The sequence below is a fragment of the Phocoena phocoena genome, chromosome 6 (genome assembly GCF_963924675.1).
Source record: "Phocoena phocoena chromosome 6, mPhoPho1.1, whole genome shotgun sequence".
In the NCBI taxonomy this organism is placed as follows: Eukaryota; Metazoa; Chordata; class Mammalia; order Artiodactyla; family Phocoenidae; genus Phocoena; species Phocoena phocoena.
Window position 1 is genome coordinate 26,069,749 of NC_089224.1, and position 23,880 is coordinate 26,093,628.

The 23,880-nt window shown below is 51.8% G+C and overlaps 1 protein-coding gene across 1 annotated transcript in view; it reads left to right on the top strand.

Moving 5' to 3' along the window:
* Positions 1-23,880, top strand: part of WNK2 (WNK lysine deficient protein kinase 2) — a 164,556-nt gene that overhangs the window by 46,457 nt on the left and 94,219 nt on the right. Inside the window, exons 2-8 of the mRNA XM_065878923.1 lie at positions 2,650-2,822; positions 3,056-3,276; positions 6,719-6,876; positions 9,632-9,720; positions 11,770-11,989; positions 19,494-19,776; positions 23,109-23,311. Of these exons, the coding sequence (XP_065734995.1) occupies positions 2,650-2,822; positions 3,056-3,276; positions 6,719-6,876; positions 9,632-9,720; positions 11,770-11,989; positions 19,494-19,776; positions 23,109-23,311 (1,347 nt within the window). The remainder of the gene's footprint in view (positions 1-2,649; positions 2,823-3,055; positions 3,277-6,718; positions 6,877-9,631; positions 9,721-11,769; positions 11,990-19,493; positions 19,777-23,108; positions 23,312-23,880) is intronic.

The following is a 23,880-nucleotide window of genomic DNA, read 5'->3' on the forward strand; positions in this document are numbered from 1 at the left end:
ACTCTGACCTGGCCTCGGCACTTGCTTTTATTCTAAATAGTTCTTTTAGCTCAGGGAAATGCTATTCTGCTATCTTCCTCCTTGCTGATATCTGTTTTCTGCTCGTATAACTCCTGTTCCTTGTTGTTAGGACTTCCAGCTGGTTCTTTCATGCCTCTTGATGTTTTTCTTCTATTTCTCTCATTTGGTTTTCAGATGCTTTCACTTTATTTTTTACATTTGAAAAATGGAGGTATAACTTACACATAATGAAACACAGATCTCAAGTGCATAGCTGATGAGCTTTGACAGATGCATGCGAAGGTGTAACCCTTGTCCTCTGTTACAATGTCGAGTGAGTGTTCCCGTCGCCCCCCACACCCCCCCAGGTTCTCAGCTCCTGCATCTTCCCCCACCAAAGAGGCAAGCCCTTGTTCTGGTTTCAACCCCACCTGTGAGTTCTGCCTTTTCTGGAGTTTGGGAGATATTATGAATGGAGCTGCTCTCAATCCTTTGTTTTGGGGTGGTTACCTTGGAGGGGAGTGGCTGGATCTAGAGCAGGGGTGAACCTGCCAAGGGCTCACTGAGGCTTGTGCCAGCTTGCACTTCCAACAGCTGTGTGCCCAGAGGGATCAGCTGCTCTCAGATGCCCAGTGGTTGGAATGATCCATCTTTTTATTTTAGCCCTTCTGGTGGGTGTGAAGTGGTATCTTGTGCTTGTAATTGGCATTTTCCTGGTGATTCATGATGCTGAGCATGTTTTCATGTGCTCATTGACCATTTCTGCATCTTCTTTTGTGACTTTGCTGTTCATGTCTTTATTGTTGAGGTATGGGAGTTCCATCTGTATTCTAGATGTAACTCCCATGTCAAATACACGTATTGAGGATACGTTGGTGGCTTGACTTATTTTCTGAAACAAAGCATCACCCTTGATGAGTAGAACACGTTTCCATGTTATTGTCTTGGTTAAATGGTTACTTTTTTGTATTTAGTGTTTCACTAGATTACAGAATATCTTATTCTTAAAATATGGAGCTTTAATTTGCAAAAGCTCTTCCTTGATTGTTTCTTTTTAAGCAGAAGCTGCTCTTATCTATGTGTGTCAGCCTCTTAGATCTTTGAGGACATGAACTAGACTTTTCTTTTGAAGTCACTTGTCCCTGAATTGTTTGTTTTTCTGGGATCAGTCTTGGTATGTCTTTGCTGTGCTGCTGGTTACGCGGTCCAGTTCCACTTGTGCGTGGAGTGTCTGATGAGGGCTTGTTGGGGTGGGCCTGGCGGGAGGGAGAATGCCTAATGCGTACTGTGTCACTTGGGATAGGATTCCTTAACCAGCTGATCTCGTCATGATTCCAGGGCCCTCCTCTTCTCTTTGAATTGGTTGGAGTCTGGCTTGATGTCCTCTGAGGTCTTTCTAAGGACCCGAGGGGTTTTGGCCTGTGATTTTTTTCAGCTCTGATTTCTTGCTCCATTTGTCCAGATTTATCCCATTTCTGTTTTCCTAGAACTCCTCAAAACTTGACGTTTTGTGTTCATTTGTATTTATGTTTCTTTCTGAGAGTCCTCCTGGTGGGAGGGTGAAGGCATGGGCTTTGTGGGCTGATTGGGCTGTGATGGAGGTGACACTGGGGGTACACACTCAGGCTTGGGGAGAAGGCCATGCTGGGGTCCCTAGAGGTAAGATTCATCCATGAGCTGAAGTTGAAAACAACAGAGCTCTGAGTGCTCTGAGGTGGGAATCCTTTGGAAGGTTTTAGGAAGGGAAGGGCCAGGATCTAGGCTGCAGGGGCGGGATGAGGCAGGGGGCAGGGTTGGTGATGGATGGGGGTCAGGGAAATGCTGGAGCAGATGGGGTGGGGACAAACAAGGTGCTTGCGGTATTGGAATGTGCTGCGGGTGTCAGTGGTCTTCCTCCAGAGTTGTGGCTGGAGCACACTTATGGGCGACACCCCAGAGGTGACTCGTAGTACTTTGATGGTGGTGTTATAGTTCCCCACTTAAACTTAAGGTCCAACTTAGTGCTCAAGGTGCAGGCGTTCCCAGGCCCCAGGAGGTGTGTCTGCCATGTCCTCTGGGACTGATGCAGGCATGGCTGGGACTCTGCTCTTCTTCTCTGTTCTTGTCTCTTGTCAGCATCTCCTGATTTTCCGGTTGTCATCTGCTGTGGTTGTGAACGTATTCTCAAAGTTATGTGTAAATTAGAAGTAAATGGATGCTTCTTTCTTTTAATAATACTCAATAAGTAGGTGTGGAGGGAGCAAGGTTTCAGAGCTGTTTTTAGGGGAGAAGCTCATGAGTATTGCAGTGTGGGTTTTGGAGGTGTCTCTGGTTCCCGAGACCATGTTGCCTCAGCCCTTCTTGAGCAAGGAGGAGCTCATTCAGGGTCAGTGAGGCTTCAGGGTCCTATGTTGCAGATGTCGGAGAGCCAGGAGCAGCTTGTGCCGGCTTTCTATGTCAGAGGCCTGCTCTGCTCTCTGTGGATAAAGAGGGGAAGGACTTGGGTCAGACTTCCCTCGACCCTAGATGTCTAGTCCTTTCCATCTGCTGTGCTCTGTGTGGAAGGAGACGAGCGAGTGGCCTGGCAGATTCCTGGCCCTGACTCCCTAGAAGGCCTCTGCCTGAGGCTGCGCGGGGCGTCCCTCTCAGCCTGTGTGTGTTTCTCCCTAGGACCGGAAGCTCACCAAACTGGAGAGGCAGCGGTTTAAGGAGGAGGCTGAGATGCTGAAGGGCCTGCAGCACCCCAACATTGTGCGCTTCTATGACTTCTGGGAGTCCAGTGCCAGGGGGAAGCGGTGCATCGTGCTGGTGACTGAACTGATGACCTCGGGGACGCTGAAGACGTGAGCATGCCACCTGCCCAGCCAGCCGGGGCCTCGGGGTGGGCTTGACCCAGGGCTCAAGAGTCGCGATGGCTGAGGCCCCAGACGTCCTATCTGCTTGGGGTGGTCCTGGCTGGTGTGGCCAGCACCCCTCTCTCAGAAGTGCCCCTGTTTGGGTGATAAATACACAGCCCCCAGCAATCGGAAGCCCCTTCCCCACACGAGCCGTCGGTGAGCCGCACCCCCACCCGCAGGTACCTGAAGCGGTTCAAGGTGATGAAGCCCAAGGTCCTGCGCAGCTGGTGCCGGCAGATCCTGAAGGGCCTGCTGTTCCTGCACACCAGGACGCCCCCCATCATCCATCGGGACCTCAAGTGCGACAACATCTTTATCACCGGACCCACAGGGTCTGTGAAGATTGGCGACTTGGGCCTGGCCACCCTCAAGAGAGCATCCTTTGCCAAGAGTGTGATAGGTAAGCCCGTCTCCAGGGCACCTCCCCACCCCTCGGGGTCACCGTCCCGCAAGAGTGAGGTGCACTAGCTCTGCTCCCTTCCTGTGCCCCTCTGCCGGGCTGCAGCCCTGGATGCCCTGTGAGTCCCTTGGTTCTGTCCCTTGGGTGGTGAGGCTGACTGGCACCAAGGGGCTGTTAGTACTGTGGGTACTTGGGAGTGGGAAGGAGGTCCGGAGGACAGAGGGATGTGGGGACTTTGTGGTCAGTGAGGCTGGAGCTGGCTTCAGTGGGCTGAGGGGTGGGTAGGGTGCCCCAGGCCCTGAGGCCCACAGAAAGGACCCCTTGGGGTACTTTGGGGCACGGAGTGAGCGTGTGGGGCATGGGGGCTGAGGGATTCCATGTGGATGGCAGTTTGCTGGCCGTTCCTGTCTCTGCATTTCTTGTCCTCCTCTGAGAAGCCACTCTGTTGCTGTAGTTGCCATGAGGAGATGGTCTGCAGCTCGTGCCAGCACCGTGTGGGGTCCTGGTGTGGTCCTGATACACAGTGGGCACTATGTGTCCACCAGGCCCGGTGGGAGCCCCTCCAGGCTTTGCAAAGAGAGTGCTTGGAGGGACTGTGGGGCAGCCATTCACGGGGTTCAAGATGTCTGGAAAATGCCAGTGTGCTGCAGGGTCAGGTGGCTCCAGGATGTGGCTCTGGAAGCTTGGATCAGGTGGGATTGGGAGAGGCTCTCCTGCGTGCCGTGATGCGAGGGCTTCTTCCCACATAAGCAGAATGAGAGGGTGATTCAGGGCTTTGCGAGTTCATGGTTTTACTGTATGGTTGGAGACAGAACTTGACCTGTTTGTGGAAAATGAAACCGGTGGGAATTTGGAAACTTCTCTGGCAGGGTAGTGGGTTTGGAATGTGACATCTGGGGCAAGGTGGCCACTGGGGGTGCCCTGTGAACATGGGGCCTCCGGCTGAACAGGGAAGCTGAGTGGTAGGGCAAGGGTTGACCCAGGCCTCAGTTCCCTATCTGTGAAATAAGTGGAGCAGGTGAGGGTCTAGCTGTGGGGCACACCCCCAAGGCCTGTGAGCTGCTGGAGGTTTCCAGGCAGGTTTTGCAGATTTGGCCTTGGAAGTGGGGATTTCCTTGGTGCCTCTTTTCCCTCTTGGAAATGGACTTTCCAGTTGTTGGGGTGAGACGAAGCCTGGGTGTTTCCAGGAGGCACAGTGAGCCCCACAAAGGGTGCCTGATTTCATGGGGCTCCCTGATCACCCCACCTTTTGCTCAGCCGGAGCCCACGAGACTCCACACTCATTGTAAGTGGGGGCTGATTAACGCATCTAAATAGGCCCTGGACAGCAAGGCCCTGGCCTCAGCAAGGGGTCTTAGCTGAGTGTGGGGGGCTCTGTGGTCAGGTGGGGGATCCCCTAGGATGACGCTTTCCCCTCCATGCTGTGTCCAGGGTACCTGAGGGGTGGTTGATGCTGTGGACCCATTCTGGGTGCAGCCATCAGAGAGGTTCTGTGCAGATAAGACATAGCCCACTTGAGACATCTGGGTGGCAGCCTCCCAGATGCTATCCATGACCCTTGTGGGGTTTGTCCCTGAGGGCCGCTTGGATCTGATGCTGTCATGGTGTGCTCTCACTGCGTTTGTGCTGGGTCCTGAGTAGGTGGAGGTGAAGTGGGCGCAGTCCTTCCTGCAGGTGTTCACAGCCATGGAGGCTGGGATGTGGGGGATGCAGGGCCATGGGGCTGAGGAGATGTGCCCAGAGGTCCCTGGAGAGACAGGTGTCTCTCTTCTTAACATGTAAATTTAAATGCCTACATTGTAAGGAAAGAGAAAAAGGTCCAGTGTCTGTGGCCCAAGCGCATGTGCAGAATTGGCATCCCCCACCATCCCGGATTGGAGCTGGGGCCCACACACACCCACTGCCCACCCTACCCACCCCCCCAAAGCCAGGACATCTGGGGGCCTTGGGGTATTTCCTGTAAAGCAGCATTCCTGGTTCCCAAGGGTCTCAGAAGAGTCTGAGCTGGGTGATTGGGAGTCCTGACCAGGTGAGTGGGGTCCCCCCAGGCCAGCTCAGCTCCCAGCTTCTTGCCAGCAGCCCTGAGGCTCCTTTCTCCCTCTTCCCCTATAGATGGATATAGCCAAGTGCAAAAAATTTTCAGTACAGTCATATGGTTCAAAAGCCCAAAAGGATGAAAAATTCCTTGTGCAAGGTCCCTTGAACTCCTGTTTTCTCTCTACTCATCATTATTTCTGATGGAATCTTCCAGAATTCTTTATGCATGTATGTAAATCATAACATAGATTCTTGTTTTTCCCATTTTTTTACCCAAACTGTTAACTTTTTTTACTAAACATATAGTACATCTTAAATTTGAAATTATAGGTAAAGGAGAAAAAATTAAAATCACCCTTAATCTCTCTGCATCCCAGGTCCCCCCACAACCCCCCGTGCTTTTTAACCCAATAGTCTGTGCTGTTTTGCATCTGCTTTTCAAGAAAACTGGAACCTTTTGAGAATCTTCCAAAGTCCACAAAGATGGAGAAGTGAAAATTAAAAGCAGCCTTATTGAAATTGATAGCCCCTTTTCTTTGCATTCAGCTTGACAGGTGCTCAGCTGGACCTATTTTAATAAAAGGAGTTTGTGATTTTTAAAGCAAATGTTTGTTACAGGAAAATTAAAAACACCAGACTAGTGTAACTAAAGGAAAAAGCAGCCATAACCCCACCTCCTAGATGAGTCATTTTGGTCTGTGCTTATCGTTTTACATGGGACGGTCAGCCTGCCTGTGCAGTCGTATATATGGCTTATTTGACTCAGCCGATGTGAGTCTCTCATGGCCTTAAAAATTCAGAGTAGGCGTTATTTTAAAATCTCTTGTGCTTAGAAAGGATGGGCAGTTCTCACCATAACACCTAGCTGGTACCTGCCAGGTGAATGGCGCCTGCCCAGCTGTCCCCAGGCAGCCATCTTCAGCGAAGATGATCACCGTCTGGGCTGCTGGGTGCTCTGCTTGTCTAGGGACATGGGAGGCTTTCTGGGGTTTTGCAGTTTAAGGAGCTCTGTGGTGGCCACACGTTTTCGTCTGCTTGGGGTTATCTGGGCCTGTGGCCAGGACGGGTGTGCTCAGGCTTCTGCCTCCTCAAAGAGGCACCTCTGCCATTTCTGGCACAAACCCTGTCTCCTGGGAAGTAATGGTCTCCTAGCTCTGTGGTCAGCGGATGGCGCTGTGAACTGATCCAACCTGGAATCAGGAGGGTCCAGGGGGAGGTTTGGGGAACTTCTGTCAGTAAAGCAGAATCCTGTTTGAATCCTGCATTCCAGGACCAATGACAAGGAGCATGGGGGCAGGGCCAGCCTTGGCTTGTGGATGGGGGAGGAGGCGTGGGGCTCTGAGAGGCCCAAGGGTCTCCTGGGCTCAGTGACCACTGACCCTGCATCTTTTGCTCCTGGGCGCAGGTACCCCCGAGTTCATGGCGCCAGAGATGTACGAGGAGCATTACGACGAGTCCGTGGATGTTTACGCCTTCGGGATGTGTATGCTGGAGATGGCCACCTCGGAGTACCCCTACTCAGAGTGCCAGAACGCTGCCCAGATCTACAGGAAGGTCACCTGTGTGAGTCCACCGGCCACTGTGACGGGCTGTGTGTCCCGCACTGGGCTCTGTGTGCTTTGTAAAATCCTCACAGAAGCTGTGTGAGGACGGGAAGGAAGCCATTTTACAGGTGGGGAAATAGAGGCTTAGGGGGTAACTCAGGTCTCTGAGCTGTGATGGAGTAGCAGCAGTTGTAATGTGGGCCGTGGGCGGATCCTGGAGGCTGTCACTGGGGCCTCACGCAGCGCTGCGGGGCTGGAGCACTCAAGGGGCCTCTCCAGGAGGTGCCCAGGCGACCTGTCCATAGAACCCCTCCTCTGTGCCACCTGGGGGCTGCTGGCTTTCCCATCTTCTGGCATGTCCCTAGGCTTTAACTGGATGGTTTCAGTTGTGAAAACAGCATCCTGTTCTTCTCCCTGTGGCTGTCCTGCTGGGTGGGGAACGCAAGGGGAGCATCCAGGGCAGGGCAGCTGTGGCTGTGGCTTTTCTGGGCCCTGGTAGCTCACTGTCCATTTGCACCTGCGGCCCCAAGGCCCCACCACCCGAGTGCTGGTTGCCTCGCCCCCGCCCCCGATGCAGCCTCCTCACTTCTGCAGAAGCATGAGGAGCCATGGTTCTCGCCACTCCAGAGCGCCCGCCCTTATCCCGCCCTCCACCTTGAGCCCTTCCCTCAGGTTGCAGCTTGCTTTTGTCCTTTGGTTCTTAATTCTAAGTTATCTATTGGTCATTTATTTGCTTTGAGCCCCTCCTGTGTGCCGCTGAGGGTGCAAGGTGGGAAGAGAGAATCCTCGGTTGGCAGCACTTGTGGGCATGGGTCAGAGACCCACAGATAGGCGTGCAGCTCCCCAGTGGTGCTGACCGGAGAGGTGGGCCCATCGGCTGTGGGCAGTGGTCCTCCAGGAGGACAGGGGAGGGACCCAAGGGAGGTTAGAGCTGCGTTGCCAGGCCGTGAAGCGGTGCTGGTGCCCAGGGTGCAGGTGGAGCAGCTGCTGACCTTGGTTCGGGTTGCACATGTGGATGGGGTGGTGGTCCTTCTGCTGGGCTTGGGGAGACAGGGACTGAGTCCCCTGGGCACGTGCTCCTCGGCCACTCTGGTTCTTCCACCAGCCCTGCTGCCTCCCATTTAGGCCCTGGGAGACAGGACGCTAGTCAGGGTCCCACGGCTCCTACGTGGACCCATGTTGGTTTGGGTAAAGCTAGGCTCGGCCCCACCTTGCTTCCTTGAGGAAATCAGATGAAAGGTGCATCCCCTGATCCTTGGTGTTTCCTCTGTTTGCAATAACACCCTTGTGCTCTGGGTCCTCTGGGCCCTCACGCTACACCCACACACTGGTCCAGCCTCCGGCATCTGCTCCTGTCCTTGGGGGTCTCTTGGGGTCTTGGTGCCCATAGTTCTCAGCTGCCCCAACTCTGTGCTTCTGAGCCCAGAGACGCGAGCCCCTTCAAAACAGCCACTTGTTCTTCTGGTACATTCTTCACCTGCTTTGGGGGCCTCAGCTCCAGAGATTTAAATGACAGTGTACGTACACACTTACCTGTATTTATACTTTCTCAGACCACCTGCCCCCACCCCCGTAGGACTGTGGCCTTTCTTTCTGGCATAGGTAAACTTTTCTGTTGGCTTCAGTGGTGTGGCACGGGGTTCTCATCTTAGGGGGACCCCTTATCTGCTTCTGAAACCCAGGGTGCTGTGTCTGTTGCTGCACAGACTCCCCTGCATGTCAGGCATAACCTGACCCCCGTTGGTTATGGCTAGGGGTCGTGGGCAGGGGTTTGGTGGGCACCATGGGGCCCCAGCTGGGTGGTGGGAGCTGCTGGGGATACTGCACTCCCAGGTCTGCCCCTCGGCTGGGGGTGCGCCTCCCCTCTCCCCCATCCCTTTCTGTGGGAAAATGTATGCTTTAAAAAAACAAAAAACCAAGCCAGGACAAGACCTTTGAAGACAAAGTCGTTTTGAAGGAGGAAGAACGTGACGGTTGAGCCCTCACTGTGTTCAAAATGTTTAAAAACCAGGATCCCCTCCCCCCAAACCCCATCCTGAACAGATTGCAAATAAGCCCGGCAGTCCAGCCCGTTTCTCCTGGAATCCTATCTGCTTGTGGGATTGACACTGCTGCCCCCATGCCTCTGGCTGCACACCCCTAGCACCCGCTGGGTCTATGGTCAGCATGAATGCTCAGCCACCTCCTGCTCCCGCTGCCTGAAAGTCATCTGATGTGGCTGCTGGCTCTGGAATTCCGTGGCACAGATGCTTGCTTGCAGCCCCCTCAAGCCACCAGGCCTTGGAAGTCAGCCCCACCGGTGACCACAGTGGGGCCAGCAACGGCGACCACATAGTGACCTCTGCACCCTCCAGGGGGCTGTGGCGAGAAAGGCCAGCTCTTTAGGGTTCCTTTTCCAGCCTCCAAGACCCTCTGGGCAGCTGGCATGGGAGGCCCTGGCTGGCTGGTGGGTGGCCTTGGGCAGGTGTGCCTCTCCCGCCCCCTCTGCTGTGCAGTAAGAGTGCACATGCTCCCTTGTGGGGAGCTGGGTTGGGCAGAGTGAGCATCGTTGATGTCTGCTCTGAGTGTCCCCTGAATCTTTCTCTTCCCCGGACCTCACTACTCCCGACAGCCCTTCAGTGGGGACTTAGACTGAAACAGCCCCCCCGACCCCAACCCCAACCCTAAACAAGGCTTATGCACTTCCTGCCTTCTCTTCTGCTGGGGTGAGTGTGAGGTGCGCAAGAAACAGACCCCAATTTGGTATTAGGTGACTCTGCTCATGTCATCTTCAGGGCATCAAGCCGGCCAGCTTTGAGAAAGTGCATGATCCTGAAATCAAGGAGATTATTGGGGAGTGTATCTGCAAAAACAAGGAGGAAAGGTGAGTTCCCAGGCAGCACTGGATCTGGGCTGTGGCTCTGGCTGAAATCGCTTCCCAAGAGAAGAAGAGCGTTGGAGATAGGCCACTTTAGGCCACAGGCATACCGGGTCCCAAGAAGCCTGCTGGGCGGTTGGTGGGCAGTCCCTGCCTGAGCTCTGCTGCCTGGAACATGCTCCCTGGCTTTGGGGACTGTCCTAGAGCCCCCAACCCCTTTGCTGGCTGCTTCTCGCCCACCCAGCCTGGAATGTGGGCGCTACTGGGGCCTCATTCTTCCCTTGTTGCTTTTTTTCTGTGTTGTCCCCAGCAAGCCTATCCATCCCCCCAGCCTAGAGGACACCCCCATGCCAGGCTCCCCAGTGAGTCTCATCCTGCCCTCTCTCTCAGCTCCAGGCTGCGTCTTTCATGCACCTGTTTGTCTGACCCATCTCAAAGTCCCACATTCAAGTCAGAGCCCTTGAGATGCCCCGCAGACCAGCTCCCACCTCAGGTCAGGGCCCTTCCTTCCTCAGCTGGTCAGCCAGGATGCTAGGTGTGTGTTCGGAGCCTTCCTCCTTCCTTCTTCCCTCCCCCATCCCTCCTCCCTCTTTCCCTTTTTCCCTCCCTACCCCCTTCCTCCCTCTTCTCTCCTCCCCAATCCTTCCTTCCTCCCTCTTCTCTCCTCCCCAATCCTTCCTTCCTCCCTCTCTCTTTCTCCTTCCTTTCTTCCCTCCCTCCTCTCTCTCTTCCCCACTCCATCCTATCTTCCTTCCTTCCTTCCCTCCCTCCTTCCCCATCCCTCCATCCCTCCCTTTTCTTTCCTTCCTTCTTCTCTTCTGGCCCTTCTTTCCCTATCCCCTCCTTTCTCCCATCTCCCTCCCTCCTCCCTCTCTCTTCCTTCTCCCTCCTGCCCTTCTTCTCCTGCCCATTCGCCACCTCCCCATTCCTCCTCCTCTCCCCACATACCTCTTCCTCACTTCCTCATGTGCCCTGCCTGCCCCTGCACACCCAGCTCATGCCCTCTCCCCCATTTCTGTGCCTAGCATTGATCACTGTCCTTTTCTGTCATCTCTCATGTTGGGGCCCTGTCCTGATCCCCAGGCCTTCTCTCTTGCCCCCCGCAGGTTATTGTGTTTTGTTTTTTAAACAAAAATACTAAACGACTGTGAAAAGTATATCACATCAGAAAAGTACAGAGACCACCTCCCAAACCAGGACAGACAGAGCCCCCAGGGCTGTGACCTCTGCACCCCCAGGGGCCCTAACTCCTGACCTTCCCCAGGGTCCCCACAGGCATTTGTCACCCTCCCTGAGGGTTGCTCACCCTACTCTCCCCCGTTCATTCATGGTGGCTGTCTGGGCGGCATGTGGGATGTGTTGTCTTCAGCAGCAATCAGGGATGAGCCACTGGAACTCGAAGGCCACGGTGACCACAGACAGGATGCTGGGAGGAAGCCGGTCCCAGGACAAAACAGGGATCTGTTTGTGCCAGAGACGGGAACTAGACGAGCATTTAGGGATGTGGATTTGGGCGGCAGAGTGGTTAGCATGGCAACACCCACCCCCCATTACCGTGCTGAGGAGCCTCTGAAAATGTCCCTGCTTCCTTGAGGCCAGGGTCCCTCAGGTGGTGAGCTGGGGAGGTGGGGGCCTGCCTCTTCTGGGTCCAGTTCAGTTTTACCTGGAGCCAGGTATCCTGTGACAACTGAGAGCTCCCTAGCACCTCAGCAGGCTTTGACTACACAGTGCAGAGCCTGATTTAAACATTCTTTTCCGAATTACCCAAGTCTCTTAAAAGTGGGGATGTTTAATTTTTATAATGAGAGAAAAAAAGAAGGCTTACGTATTATGCAGTTAGATGTCTTCAGTAGTAGGTTTTTTCTCTTCCCCTGGGAGTTAAGGAATGGCGATGTACTGTTTTGTGCTGCCCGCGAGGGCAGAGACTGCCCAGTGGGTAGTACAGTCAGAGGACTTTCTAGAGGGAACTGGGCTGGTCGTGGCCCCTGCACCCCATGTCCAGGACCCCCTCAGCAAGTGTGCCTTTGTCCTGCCTGACAGCCATCCCCTCCCCAGGTACGAGATCAAGGACCTTCTCAGCCACGCCTTCTTCGCAGAGGACACAGGTGTGAGGGTGGAGCTGGCCGAGGAGGACCATGGCAGGAAGTCCACCATCGCCCTGCGGCTCTGGGTTGAGGACCCCAAGAAACTGAAGGGCAAGCCCAAGGACAATGGGGCCATAGAATTCACCTTTGACCTGGAGAGGGAGACACCGGATGACGTGGCGCAGGAAATGGTAATGTGTGCTTGTTCCTTGGCAAATCTGGGTGCGTTCCTTGAAAGCGTGTGGTTTCCAAAGATTAGAATGAAGTCAGAAAGGGAGTGTGGTCCTGCAGTGGGTGGGTAGTTCTGGGAACAAGGATCCCTGTTGGTCGAGTGCAGCTGTGAAGGACATAGGTCTGAATCACCCTGCTGCACAGATGTAGGACATCACCTTGGAAATGGTGCAGTGAAAGGATATCTTGGACTGGTCGGAGAGATCCCTGGGGACTTCAGCATATCAGGAAGAGCCCTGTTTTGACCAGATTCTTGCTAACTTTGTGCAGGTGTAGGCCTTTGGGTTTGATCTTTATTTCACTTTGTTTCTGTGGAGCATTGTGGTCTGGAGGGCCTGGTGAGAGCAGGAGAATAGAGATGTTTTGTATCACAGAGGGAAAGAAGTATCCGTGAGAAATAAGACACTGATTTTGACTGGAAAATCTGAGCAAGAGTAAAAATATGCATGCTTGTTGCAGGAGAGTAAGTGCTTGGCTGTGCCTGTCATAACCACAGAAATGCATGCCCTTTTTTCCTCTTTTTTAAAATAAATGTGTCACTGAAAATAGCACATCTATCAAAAATGTAGTAAGTCACAAGGGTATGGCTGATGGAGTCTTTACAAGTGGATTCCCTGGACCCCAGTAGGTTTTTTTAAAAATTAATACAATAAAATATATTTTTACAAATTGAGGTATGGTTGATTTACAATGTTCAGGTATACAGCAAAGTGATTCAGTTGTTTATATGTGTATATACATGTATACGTGTGTGTGTGTGTGTGTGTTCTTTTTTAGGTTCTTTTCTAATATAGGTTATTACAGTATATTGAATATAGTTCCCTGTGCTATACAGTAGGTCCTATTGTTTATCTATTTTATATATAGTAGTGTGTATCTGTTAATCCCAAACTCCTAATTTATCCTCCTCCCAACTCTTTCCTCTTTGGTAACCGTAAGTTTGTTTTCTATGTCTGTGAGTCTATTTTTGTTTTGTGAATAGTTCGTTTGTATCATTTTTTAAGATCTCACATATAAGTGATATTGTATGATATTTGTCTTTCTCTGACTTTACTTCACTTAGTATGATAATCTCTAGGTCCAACCAGGTTGCTGCAAATGACATCATTTCATTCTTTTTTATGGCTAATATTCCTTTATTTTATTTAAGTAATATTCCTTTATGTATATACAGTACCACATCGTTTTTATCCATTCAATTGTCAGTGGACATTTAGGTTGTTTCCATGCCTTGGCTGTTGTAAATAGTGCTGCTATGAACATTAGGGTGCATGTATTTTTTTTTTTTGAAATAGAGCTTTTGTCTTTTCTGGGTAATGCCTAGAAGTGGGATTGCTGGATCATATGGTAACTCTGTTTTTTAAGGAACCTCTATACTGTTCTCCACAGTGGCTGCACCAATTTACATTCCCCCCAACAGTGTAGGAGGGTTCCCTTTTCTCCACACCCTTGCCAACATTTATTATTTGTAGACTTTTTGATGATTGCCATTCTGACAAGTGTGAGGTCATACCTCATTGTAGTTTTGATTTGCATTTCTCAAATAATTAGTCATGTTGGACATCTTTTCATGTACCTGTTGGCCATCTGTATGTCTTCTTTGGAGAAATGTCTGCTTAGGTCTTCTGCCCATTTTTTTGATTGGGTTGTTTGTTTTTTTTTGGTATTGAGCTATATGAGCTGTTTGTATATTTGGGAAGTTAATCCCTTTTTGGTTGCATCATTTGCAAATATTTTCTCCCATTCTGTAGGTTGTCTTGTTGTTTTGTTTATAGTTTCCGTCACTCTGTGCAGAAGCTTTTAAGTTTAGTTAGGTTCCATTTGTTTATTTTTGCTTTTATTTCCATTACTCTAGGAGACCAATTCAAAAAAATATTGCTGCGAGTGTTCTGCCTATGTTTTCCTCTAGGAGTTTGATAATATCTAGTCTTGCATTGAGGTCTTTAATCCATTTTGAGTTTATTTTTGTATATGATGTTAGAGAATGTTCTAATTTCATTCTTTTACATGTAGCTGTCCAGTTTTCCCAGCACCAATTATTGAAGAAACTGTCTTTTCTCAAATGTATATACTTGCCTCCTTTGTGGTAGATTAATTGACCATAAGTGTATGGGTCTATTTCTGGGCTTTCTTTCCAGTTCCATTGATCTATGTGTCTGTTTTTGTGCCAGTACCGTACTGTTTTGATTACTGTGGCTTTGTAGTATAGTCTGAAGTCAGGGAGCATGATTCGTCCTGCTCTGTTCTCCTTTCTCAAGATTATTTTGGCTATTCGGGGTCTTTCGTGGTTACATAAAAAATTTTAAATTATGTTGTTCTAGTTCTGTGAAAAATGCCACTGCTAGTTTGATAGGGAAAGACCCCAGCATGGCCCTGGAAGGTGGGCTACAAGAAGTGGAGGGGAGGTTGCCTGCACAGGCTCCTGTGGGGAGCGTATCTGTGGGGCCAGGCTGTGCTGACCACTGCTCAGTGAGGCTCTGCTCAGATAAGGAAATTGAGGCTGGCCATGCCATGTAAGGTGTGGGAGCCACGGACCAAGGGGAATTCAGGGGACTGGGCATGTGTCAGGTGAGGGGTCCATGGAACTTGGTTTAGGTGGTTGCAGCAAGTTAGGGCAAGGACAGGAGTGGGAGGTGCACGGCCAGTCAGGACCCTGCCTTCCACTGAACAGCAGCCTGTGCCCCTGATGGCATGTGTGGTAGGTGTGACGCCCTGCTAATGAAACGGAGCCCGTGTCAGGACTCCTTCTCAGCTGCTGGTCACATTCCTGGGCCTAGAAACAGACACCTCTGCTGTAATCGGATTTAACAGTATCATTTAGCTCTGTGCTTCTGGGAGGATCTTTCTATGACCTTGCATAGTGCGCACTGTTGAATTGCTACATATTTGTTGAGAGTTGCATTAAGATGATTACCAGTTCATCTATTTTAGTATAGTAGTTTGTATCTGTTAATCCTATCGTCCTAATTTGTCCCTCCCCCTCCCTTTCCCCTTTGGTAACCTATGTCTGTGAGTCTATTTCTGTTTTGTATATAGATTCATTTGTATTATTTTTTTAGACTCCACATTAAAAAAATTAAAAAAGAAAAAAAAAGAGAATTACCAGCCCATCAGTCCTATAATTCAGGATCTCTGTTTTTCCATACTGCGACACTGTGGTCTCTCCATGCTTTCTGCTGAAGTTTAAAGCAAAAACATAAGTAACGATCAAGGTGGTGTGCAGGCTGGTATCCTGTGAGCTGAGGTTCAGGAAGGTGGGTTGCATATGGAAAGTGTCCTGGAGGGACCGCGGGGACTGGGGGTACCTGGCTAGCAGCTCCAGGTGTCCCGGGGGCAGGAGGAGCAGAGGGAGGCCTCGGGGGGGTTGGCTAGGCTTGCATGGAGATGAGGTGGGTCCCTGGACAGCCTTGAGGGGGTGTGTCTGTCGAGGTGCAGGCACCTCAGGAAGCACAGGTGGAGAGCAGTGTTCTCGTTCCACCATGAGCATTGCATAGTGTTGGCATGAGAATGACAGGGCACACAGTTTCCACCTGGTGACCTGTCCTGGAGGCATCTGGGACCCAGACAGCCGGTGCCATCTGCGTCTCAGCTGGACCAGGTACCTCCTTCAGCTCCAGCTCTGTTCTTGGTTCTGTTCCAGACACTCTTCAGTTATAAGACAGTGGTGCCCAAACGTGGCCTGGGCCCCTTCCCAGGACCTGCCCACCCTCCTGAGAGGACTCATCCCTTCTCTGCCTCAACATAGAAAATACCTTGGCCCCTGGCCGCAGCACAGATGCTGCCCAGCCCCCAGGTCCTTGCGTACATGCCTGTGCCTGTAGCCACGGCCTGGTCCTCACCAAGTCCCTGGCACCTGACTGGACTCACGGGTGGGAGGTGTCTCCAAGAGCTCACAGTGCAAGCCCTGGGCCTGGCGCCTCCCCCTTCCCTCTCCTCTGTCTCCTTTAAAAGCGCCTTCTTATGGGGAACATCCTCTGTGCTGTATGGCATCCTTGCAGAAGAAGGTACATCACTGTGTTCAGTCAAGGAATAATAGAAAAACAACACATACCCGACACTCTGCTTAAGAAACAGAATGAGCCCAGAGCCCTGGAGTGCCTGTGATGAAAGTGGCCACATTCACACAGCGGGGTCTTCCACCTGTGTGAGTGCCCCGGTTGTTACTGGCTGCTGCTCCTGAACCCTGGCGAGACCTGGCTCCTGGCTGGTCCTTGCAGGTTCAGTGCTGGTCCTGCAGCCGTTGGCCAGGGTCTAACTTTCCCTCTACTCCCCTCCCCTTCCCACCCATCCGTAAATACCAGAGCCAACCCTGGGGTCTGGGGCTCTCCTTCTCCCTGGGGTCCTGATGGCAGCTGCCTGGGCCTCTCCTGGGCTGTCCCTGGGTCAGGTGTTAGGACTCCGAAGAAGCCCCAGCTGGGCAGAGTTTCAGAGCTCGCAGCTCCCAGGTTGCTCAGCTGGGTGTTCACTTGCTGATGGCTTTAACTCAACACACACACTTCTTCAAAACTTAAAGTAATTTAAAGAGGAGATGACTACGAATGAAACACCAGTGTTGGTTATCATAAACAGATGGTAACCTTACAAAGGAAGTGCTTTGAAAGCATAGGGGTGTCACTGCACTGCCAGTTCTAGGACTTGGCACCTGGTCTGGGCTGCCCTGTTGTTAACACCTGAGCTTATTGACTGTTGAGTGGTGAAGATGATGAGGCTGTCTTCCTGAGGCTACCTGGGGGTGGGAGGCAGGCCCATGGGATAGCTTTCTCTTCTCCCTCTACAATCTACCCCCAGCAGGGGGCGTGGGGAGGGTACCGGTGGTGGGTGGGGGATGCACTGGGGAGGCCTGTGTGAATGTGGATCAGAACAAAGATGCCCCCAGGGCTCAGAGAAGGGTGGGCTCTTTGGGGACCTGGGCTGGCTCTGATCTGGAAGTGACCCCTCGTGTAGACCCCCAGGGTGGGAGGGGAGGGAACTTGTAGCCTAGCCCAGGGATTCTCGTGTTTGTGGTGCCAGCCCTTCTCCTACACAGCCTCCAGATAATAGGATGTTCCAGTGTGGCCAAATTCTCTGCTGTTTGGGAAAAAATAGAAGAAACACCTTGGAGAGGATCACTGGGGGGTGACTGTGAAAATGGAGATGGAAGGGAAAATGGGTCATGGGCAGAAAATAGAAATGGCAGGCAAGCGTGTCTGTGGGCTGCTTTCTTTCCAGCGGCCTCTGGTCAGGTCAGCCACGTGGGGGTGGCACTGAGGATGGGTGCTGAACCCTGGCTCAGCCTCTTCAGCAAGTCCTGGCCACGTGCCCAGCCCTGCTCACACCTCCCCGTCCTGGCCTGAGCCTGGCGGGGGCCTCAGGGTGGATGTCTGCAGGATTTCAGCACAGTTCATTCTGTCAAATGGAGTTGTCTTCTGAAATGAGTCTTTTGAAATAATCACAAACTTATAGAAAAGTTGCAAGTGTGGAACAGAACTGTTCAAGGTGACTTCTTTTGGCCAGACCCGTGCCTGTTTCCCACAGACAGGGACTTTCCTAACAGCCACCTCGGCTGTCAGAACTGGGAGAGCAACCCAGCCCCATCCAGGGTCCGAGTTGTCCAGTGATGCCTTCATGGCAAGAGCGCAGATCAGGGTCGCTCACCACGGTCAGCCCACTGAGGACACTCCCTGAGATCACGTGGTTGAGGGTTTCTGCCAGGGGTGTCCATGTGCAGTTATAATTAATAACTATTTTGTGGGGAGGTACCTTGAAACTACGTAAATATTCCATTTTCACCAGGCTTGCCGTTTGTTTATATCTGTGTGCACTCACAGTTTCTCTTTTATTCAGTAGGTTGTATGCTCCATTGGTGAGTTACCTATCGCTGCCAACAAATTACCCCAAACACAGGCCTGTACACACTTATGGTCTTGCGCAGTCTCCGAGGTCAGGTATCCGGGAGTAGCTCAGCAGGTGCTTCTGGCTCAGGGCTCCTCATGAGGTGTAGCCAGTGTGTCTGCCAGGGCCGAGGGTTTGTGTCTGCTTGCTCACCTGACTGGTGGCGGGACACTCAGTTCCCAGCCAGGTGGGACATTCATAGGGCAGCTCATGACATGGCTTCATGGGAGCAGGTGATCCACAGGAGGGAGAGAGACAGAGACACAGAGGGAGAGACAGAGAGATAGAGACAGAGACAGAGGGAGACACACAGAGAGACAGAGGCTGAGAGATAGATTGAGAGACAGAGAGACAGAGACTGCCTGTATGTGGGCCCCCTTTGTGTACCCTCACGCTGGCAGCAAACCCATCACTTCTGCCACCACAGATCACTTTCGTTTCTCCTGTGTGCATTTGTAGACACGTCCTTCAAGCCATCATACATCACTGTTTATTTTGGTGCTCAGAATGCCCCAGATTCAACCAGTGGGAGGCCCTGGGTGCTAGCTTCCATGTTGTCCTGCATGTCTGTCATTTTCTGAGCATGTCCTTGATTTCAGGCACAGTGAGATGTCCAGCTCCCCTCGCCCTTTCCCTGCAAGCCTGAACCCACTCTCACAGCGGCCAAGCTCCGGTCGTTGGCCTGGGCCCACTCAGTTCAGAAGCACATGCTACACCATAAACGTACACACTCACGTCTACATCTGGCATATTTGTGTGTGTTGTACTTTGAAAATCATGAGTTCACATGATTCCAGCGCCACAAGGTTTGTTCTCTGGTTTTCTCCTGTTTCACGTGGGGAATCCCACAGTGACGGTGAGGAGCCTGGCTTCCGCTGTTTTGTGGTTTTGCCGTAAATATTCTCAGAGAGCACTCTGATGTTTCCTGGAGATCCTTGATTCATTTACACATGCTCTCAAATGCTCTCAAATGCTCTCAAATGCTCCGTTGGGAAAAGTGGGTTCAGAATTTTGCTAGGCATGGGTACACACCTTTCTGGTCTCTTGTTACTAAACGTGCCTCCTTCCCCCAGCCTCTGTGACTTCTCAGAGGATGTCCAGGACAGCACTGAGGACTGGTTGAGGCTACTTGTCCCTGTCCCTGAGCACACAGATGCAGCCAGGACCACTTTCCCGCCCTCGGCCAGCCTGAGCAAGGGGCTCCGTGAAAGCCCTGGGGCCCAGCCAGTGAGGGGCTACTCTGAGTTTTGGCCCTGCCAGAGGCAGATTAGGATCTTCCCTGCCCCCTCACACATCCAGCCCATGGTTACGAGCATCTGCTGTGTTGTCGCCGCCAGGAGCCGGGTCAGTGTAGGTTTAGATGGTCACTCTCCCTGTGGATATACAGTCGATGGCGGGAGGATATTTACTTATGGGATGACGAGAGTGTCCACGAGAGGAGCGGGCTTGGTGGTGGGGGTGAGGGACCCGAGGAGGGGACTTTGGGCAGAGACCCCACGAGCAGGAGGCGGCAGTGCATACGGCAGGGTTGCCTGGTAGTGGGGCATGTGGGTGGGGCCGATCCCAGTAGTGACACGGTGATTTCCTTTGCAGATTGAGTCGGGATTTTTCCATGAGAGCGATGTGAAGATCGTGGCCAAGTCCATCCGTGACCGCGTGGCATTGATCCAGTGGCGGCGGAAGAGGATCTGGCCAGCGCTGCAGCCCCAGGAGCAGCGGGACCCCGGCAGCCCTGACAAGGCCAGGGGCCCACCCACACCCCTGCAGGTCCAGGTGACCTACCACTCTCAGGCTGGGCCGCCAGAGCTGGAGGAGCCCGAGGCCGACCAGCACCTCCTCACCCCGGCGCTGCCGGCCAGCGCCACCTCCCTGGCCTGTGAGTGCTGCCCTCCCCAGGGCCCCCCTGCCCTGCCGCCCTCCCCTTAGCCCACCCCGTGGGTATGAATGATTGGTGTGGGCAAACATTCTTCCAGGGAGGGCACTGGAAGCATCTCCACGTTGCAAAGAGATCTGTTCCCAGAGGGGTTTAAGTCTCCCTGAAGTCCAGCTTCTCAGGACAGGTGGGGGACAAATATCCAGGGAGACCCAGAACCTCCTGTGCCCCCCGAGCCAGCAGGGATAGAGCTTGTTTAAGTTCAGCTACTTATCCCGTCTGGAATATATCAGTCCCAGCCTCACAGGGGACCTGAGGGCTGGACCTCAGGCCTGGAGTCACTGACCAGTGGAGGCGTCTGTGCCACATGCTGTGGTCCTGGGGCTGCCAGTGGCTGCAGCCTCTAGTCATGCCATGGTCTTGGTTGTGACTTTTGCTGCTCGGATTGTCCGTCCCCAAGGTTATCTCCCTTCTGGTACTGAACCTTTGAGACCTTTAGTGTGTTTCCCAGAGAGTGTCACTGATGGATTGGTGGGAGTCACTTTGTAGCTGGCTTCATCTCAGACCACTGGAATGAAGAATCCTGTGTCTTCTCCATGTCTAAGTGGAAGTCCTCAGTATCCTAAAAATTTAGCCGTGAGCTGAGGATGGGGGATGTAGCCTTTTCTGTCTGTTCTGTGAATAAGCATGGAGAGCTGAGCCACCTGCCCAAGCCACTATTTCAGGTTGTTTGTGTGGAAAGACCAAAATAGTCTGTGTAATCTATTTAATAGTTACATCCTTTCTTTATCAGTAAAATAGCTAAACATTCTTCAGAGCAGGCTGTTTGAATTCAAACCATCGGCTGGCTGGCCATCACTTTGAGATAGGTTGCCTACTGTTTACTTCTCTCCTACCTGCTCAAGTTTGCTTTGGAGAACAGAATCGCTACATCATCACTCCATTTTCTGATAAACCGAAAAATTAGTTCAAGAGCATAAAGTTTTTGCAGGAAAAGGCTTTCCACGCCTGACATACCACTACACACTCTGAAAACATAACTTTTAGTTGAAAAATTTCTAGGACAGGAATTAAGAAATCTCCTTTTGTTGAACTTTGAACAGATACAGTCTGTGACCTAGAAAATGCTCTGCTGTGGTAAGATGTTGTGACACAGGCTCGACCCGTTGCATAGATGTGAATCAACAGATGAGTTTAGGGTGGGCGTTCCGTCTGCAGACAGATCCCCTCCCTGACTGACTAAGAATGGGTGTGCTTCACGTAGTGGCCATACTTCTCAAAAAGTTTTACCTATTTACCATAATTTCTCTAAAGTAGACTACATTTAGTCACATTTTATAAAATTCAGAAAATCCAAGAGGGTATACAGCAGAAGCCAGTTAATTGTCCTCCCTGGAGGTCACTGATGTTTTAAGTCTTTTAACTTTAACTTCCAGAGATGATAACTTCCAGACGTAACCTGTACCTGCAGTCTACCACACACACGCTCAACACGCATATGTATACATACATACACGTGTGCACATAGAATATACCCACACAGGTGCATGTGCACAGGCGCGTGGGCACACGTGGGCACCCCTGTGTCTCCCTCTGATCTGTAGCCCACAGCACCCTGCACGTGCTCTTCTGCACCTTGCAGTGGGTCAGAACAGAAAGCCATCCCTCTGGCCGCAGTGCCTGGGGCTGGCTGGACCACACTGTGCTTCATAAAGATGAACTAATGTAGGCGCAGGCAGCACACACATCACTGGAGGGGACCTGGTCTTAGATAGCAAGACGGGCGCACACACACTTTCATATATTGGAAGGTGCAGCAAATATCATATGTTTTGACTCCCCACTCTGTTTTCTGTTAGCTGCCCATCAGCTAACCAGATCAGGCTCAAGCCTGGGCCAGCATCTGTGACCGTGAGAACACAATTTGTCAATAGGTTAAAAGGGATGTTTAAAAATAATTTTTATTATACAAATAAACACATTCACTTTAGAAATTTAAAATGTCACATACATGGTTAGAGTCACTCTACTTGAAACTGGTCTGTACACTCTCTCTCATGCACTCACCTCTCTGTCTCTGTCTCATGTGCCCACACTCTGTCTCTCACTTGCACATGCTCTCTGTCTCTGTCTCTAAGTAGCAATGACTACCAGCCACCTCATCAAAACTCAGAGCCACTTGTTAAATTGGTTTTGCACAATCAAACCTCACCATTCTTAAGTCTTCCTGGGTCAAAATAAGTTCTGATCAGCTCTTGGGAAAAATTATTTTGTTGCAAAGCCAACAAGAGTGCCCTCTTTTACTGTATTTGTTTAAATTACAAATGGACACGAGGCCAACACTAAAAGGTGCCCCATAGAAATAGCTTGGTGTTCATAGGTGACAAATCCTAACGTTTATGTAGCTTTTGGAATCTGGAGGCAGTAAAACAAAAGTGCCACTTCAAATAGGTTTTTGCTTTTCACTCTTGCCTGGCATGACCATGCAGGTGCCCTGTCTTCCCAGGTGTCTTCCCAGGCTTGGTGAGACCAGCCTGTGGGCCGTGGCAGTCTTGTCTGTGCCCCCATGTGCAGGCAGCTCCTTCCACCCAGGCTGGGTTTGATGGCCAATCTGGGCTGATCTTGGGTGAGGCTGGCCTCTTGGGGGGCTGCCTTGGGCCATGGAATCTCTGGGTCCCCGTTTTATGGCCTCTCTGTGGGGCTGGCACCTCGTCCGCCCCATTTTCCAACCACGTTACACCTGGGCCTGTGAAGCGAGGGGCTAGATTTGGACCCAGGTCTTCCTACTTCAGGCTCTTTGCTGTGGTGAGTGGAGGTGGTCAGGGTCCTGAGACCTCCCTCCCCCGCTATAAAACTCAGGTGGTAGTTCTTTCCTCCGCATGACTATAGCTTTTCCTAACTTGGACGTTCCATCTGGTGCCTTTGAAGAGCTGAAAGTGCTCACTTTCAAGGCCAGGGCAGGTGCCAGATGAGGTCCCTATCTGTAAGCTGGTGGAAGTTGTCCTGCCTACTGAGGGTGGTGCAAGGTACCCACCTGGGATCCATGGTGGCCCATGGTGAGCACCAACAGATGTCAGGCAGTGTGTGGGCAGGCTGCCAGGGCCATTGCTGGGTGGTACAGTCACAGCCCCCTGTACCGTTCTTTAGTTGATTTTTTTTAATGACACACATTTATTATGTATGTGATCTGGAAATGTAACCAAGTCTTTGTTTTACAGAAGAAAACACAAGGACAAGCTAGCCCATGTTTGCGTTCCCTGAGACTTGCTGGAGTGCTGTGGGGGTGATGTTTGGGGGTGCCCGCTTTGAGCTGTGCTTTTGTCCTCCTTCCCCAGCGGACAGCACGTTTGACAGTGGCCAGGGCTCCACGGTGTATTCGGACTCGCAGAGCAGCCAGCAGAGCGTTGTGCTGGGCTCGCTGGCGGATGGAGTGCAGCCCCCCGCCCAGTGTGTGTGCAGCCCCCCTGTGAGCGTGAGTGACGGGCCTGTCCTGCCACATAGCCTGCCCTCACTGGGGGCCTACCAGCAGCCTGCCGTGGTGAGTCAGCCCACCCCTTCTGGCCAGAGTTCCTGTCCACATGGACTAGAGTCTGTGATGGTCCATCTAGTCGGTGCTGGCCTGTTGTCAGTTCCCAGCCATGCAAAAGCAGGCCCGTGGGAGGTCCATTCTTGCCAGTAACTGCAGGGCTGCAGGCTGGAGCAGCCTATGGTGTACCCTGGAAGACCTGCCAGATGAGAAAATACTGGAAACAGAGCCCAGTGACACCCAGTGCTTGCAAAGCTGTGATAAACCTGGCAAGGTCCCGCCCTGTGACTGACGCTGAGCCTGAAAAGTTACTTCTGACTGTTGCAAAGGTGACAGAAAAGCATCATTTATAGTAATGAAACCTTTGATTTTGTCTCAGTGTCTAGCTTCACTGAGGGACTGTTAAGTATCTCCTGGCATTTCTCCACCACATATTATGCAGCCATTAAAAGTTAGAGGTATGGAAACGACCAAATCACAGGAAGCATTTTCAGTGATGTTTGAGAAGTAGGATTGAAAGGGCCTCATGCTTCTTTATGCCTGTGGAATAATTTGTTAGATGAGGTGGAAATTGCTAGATG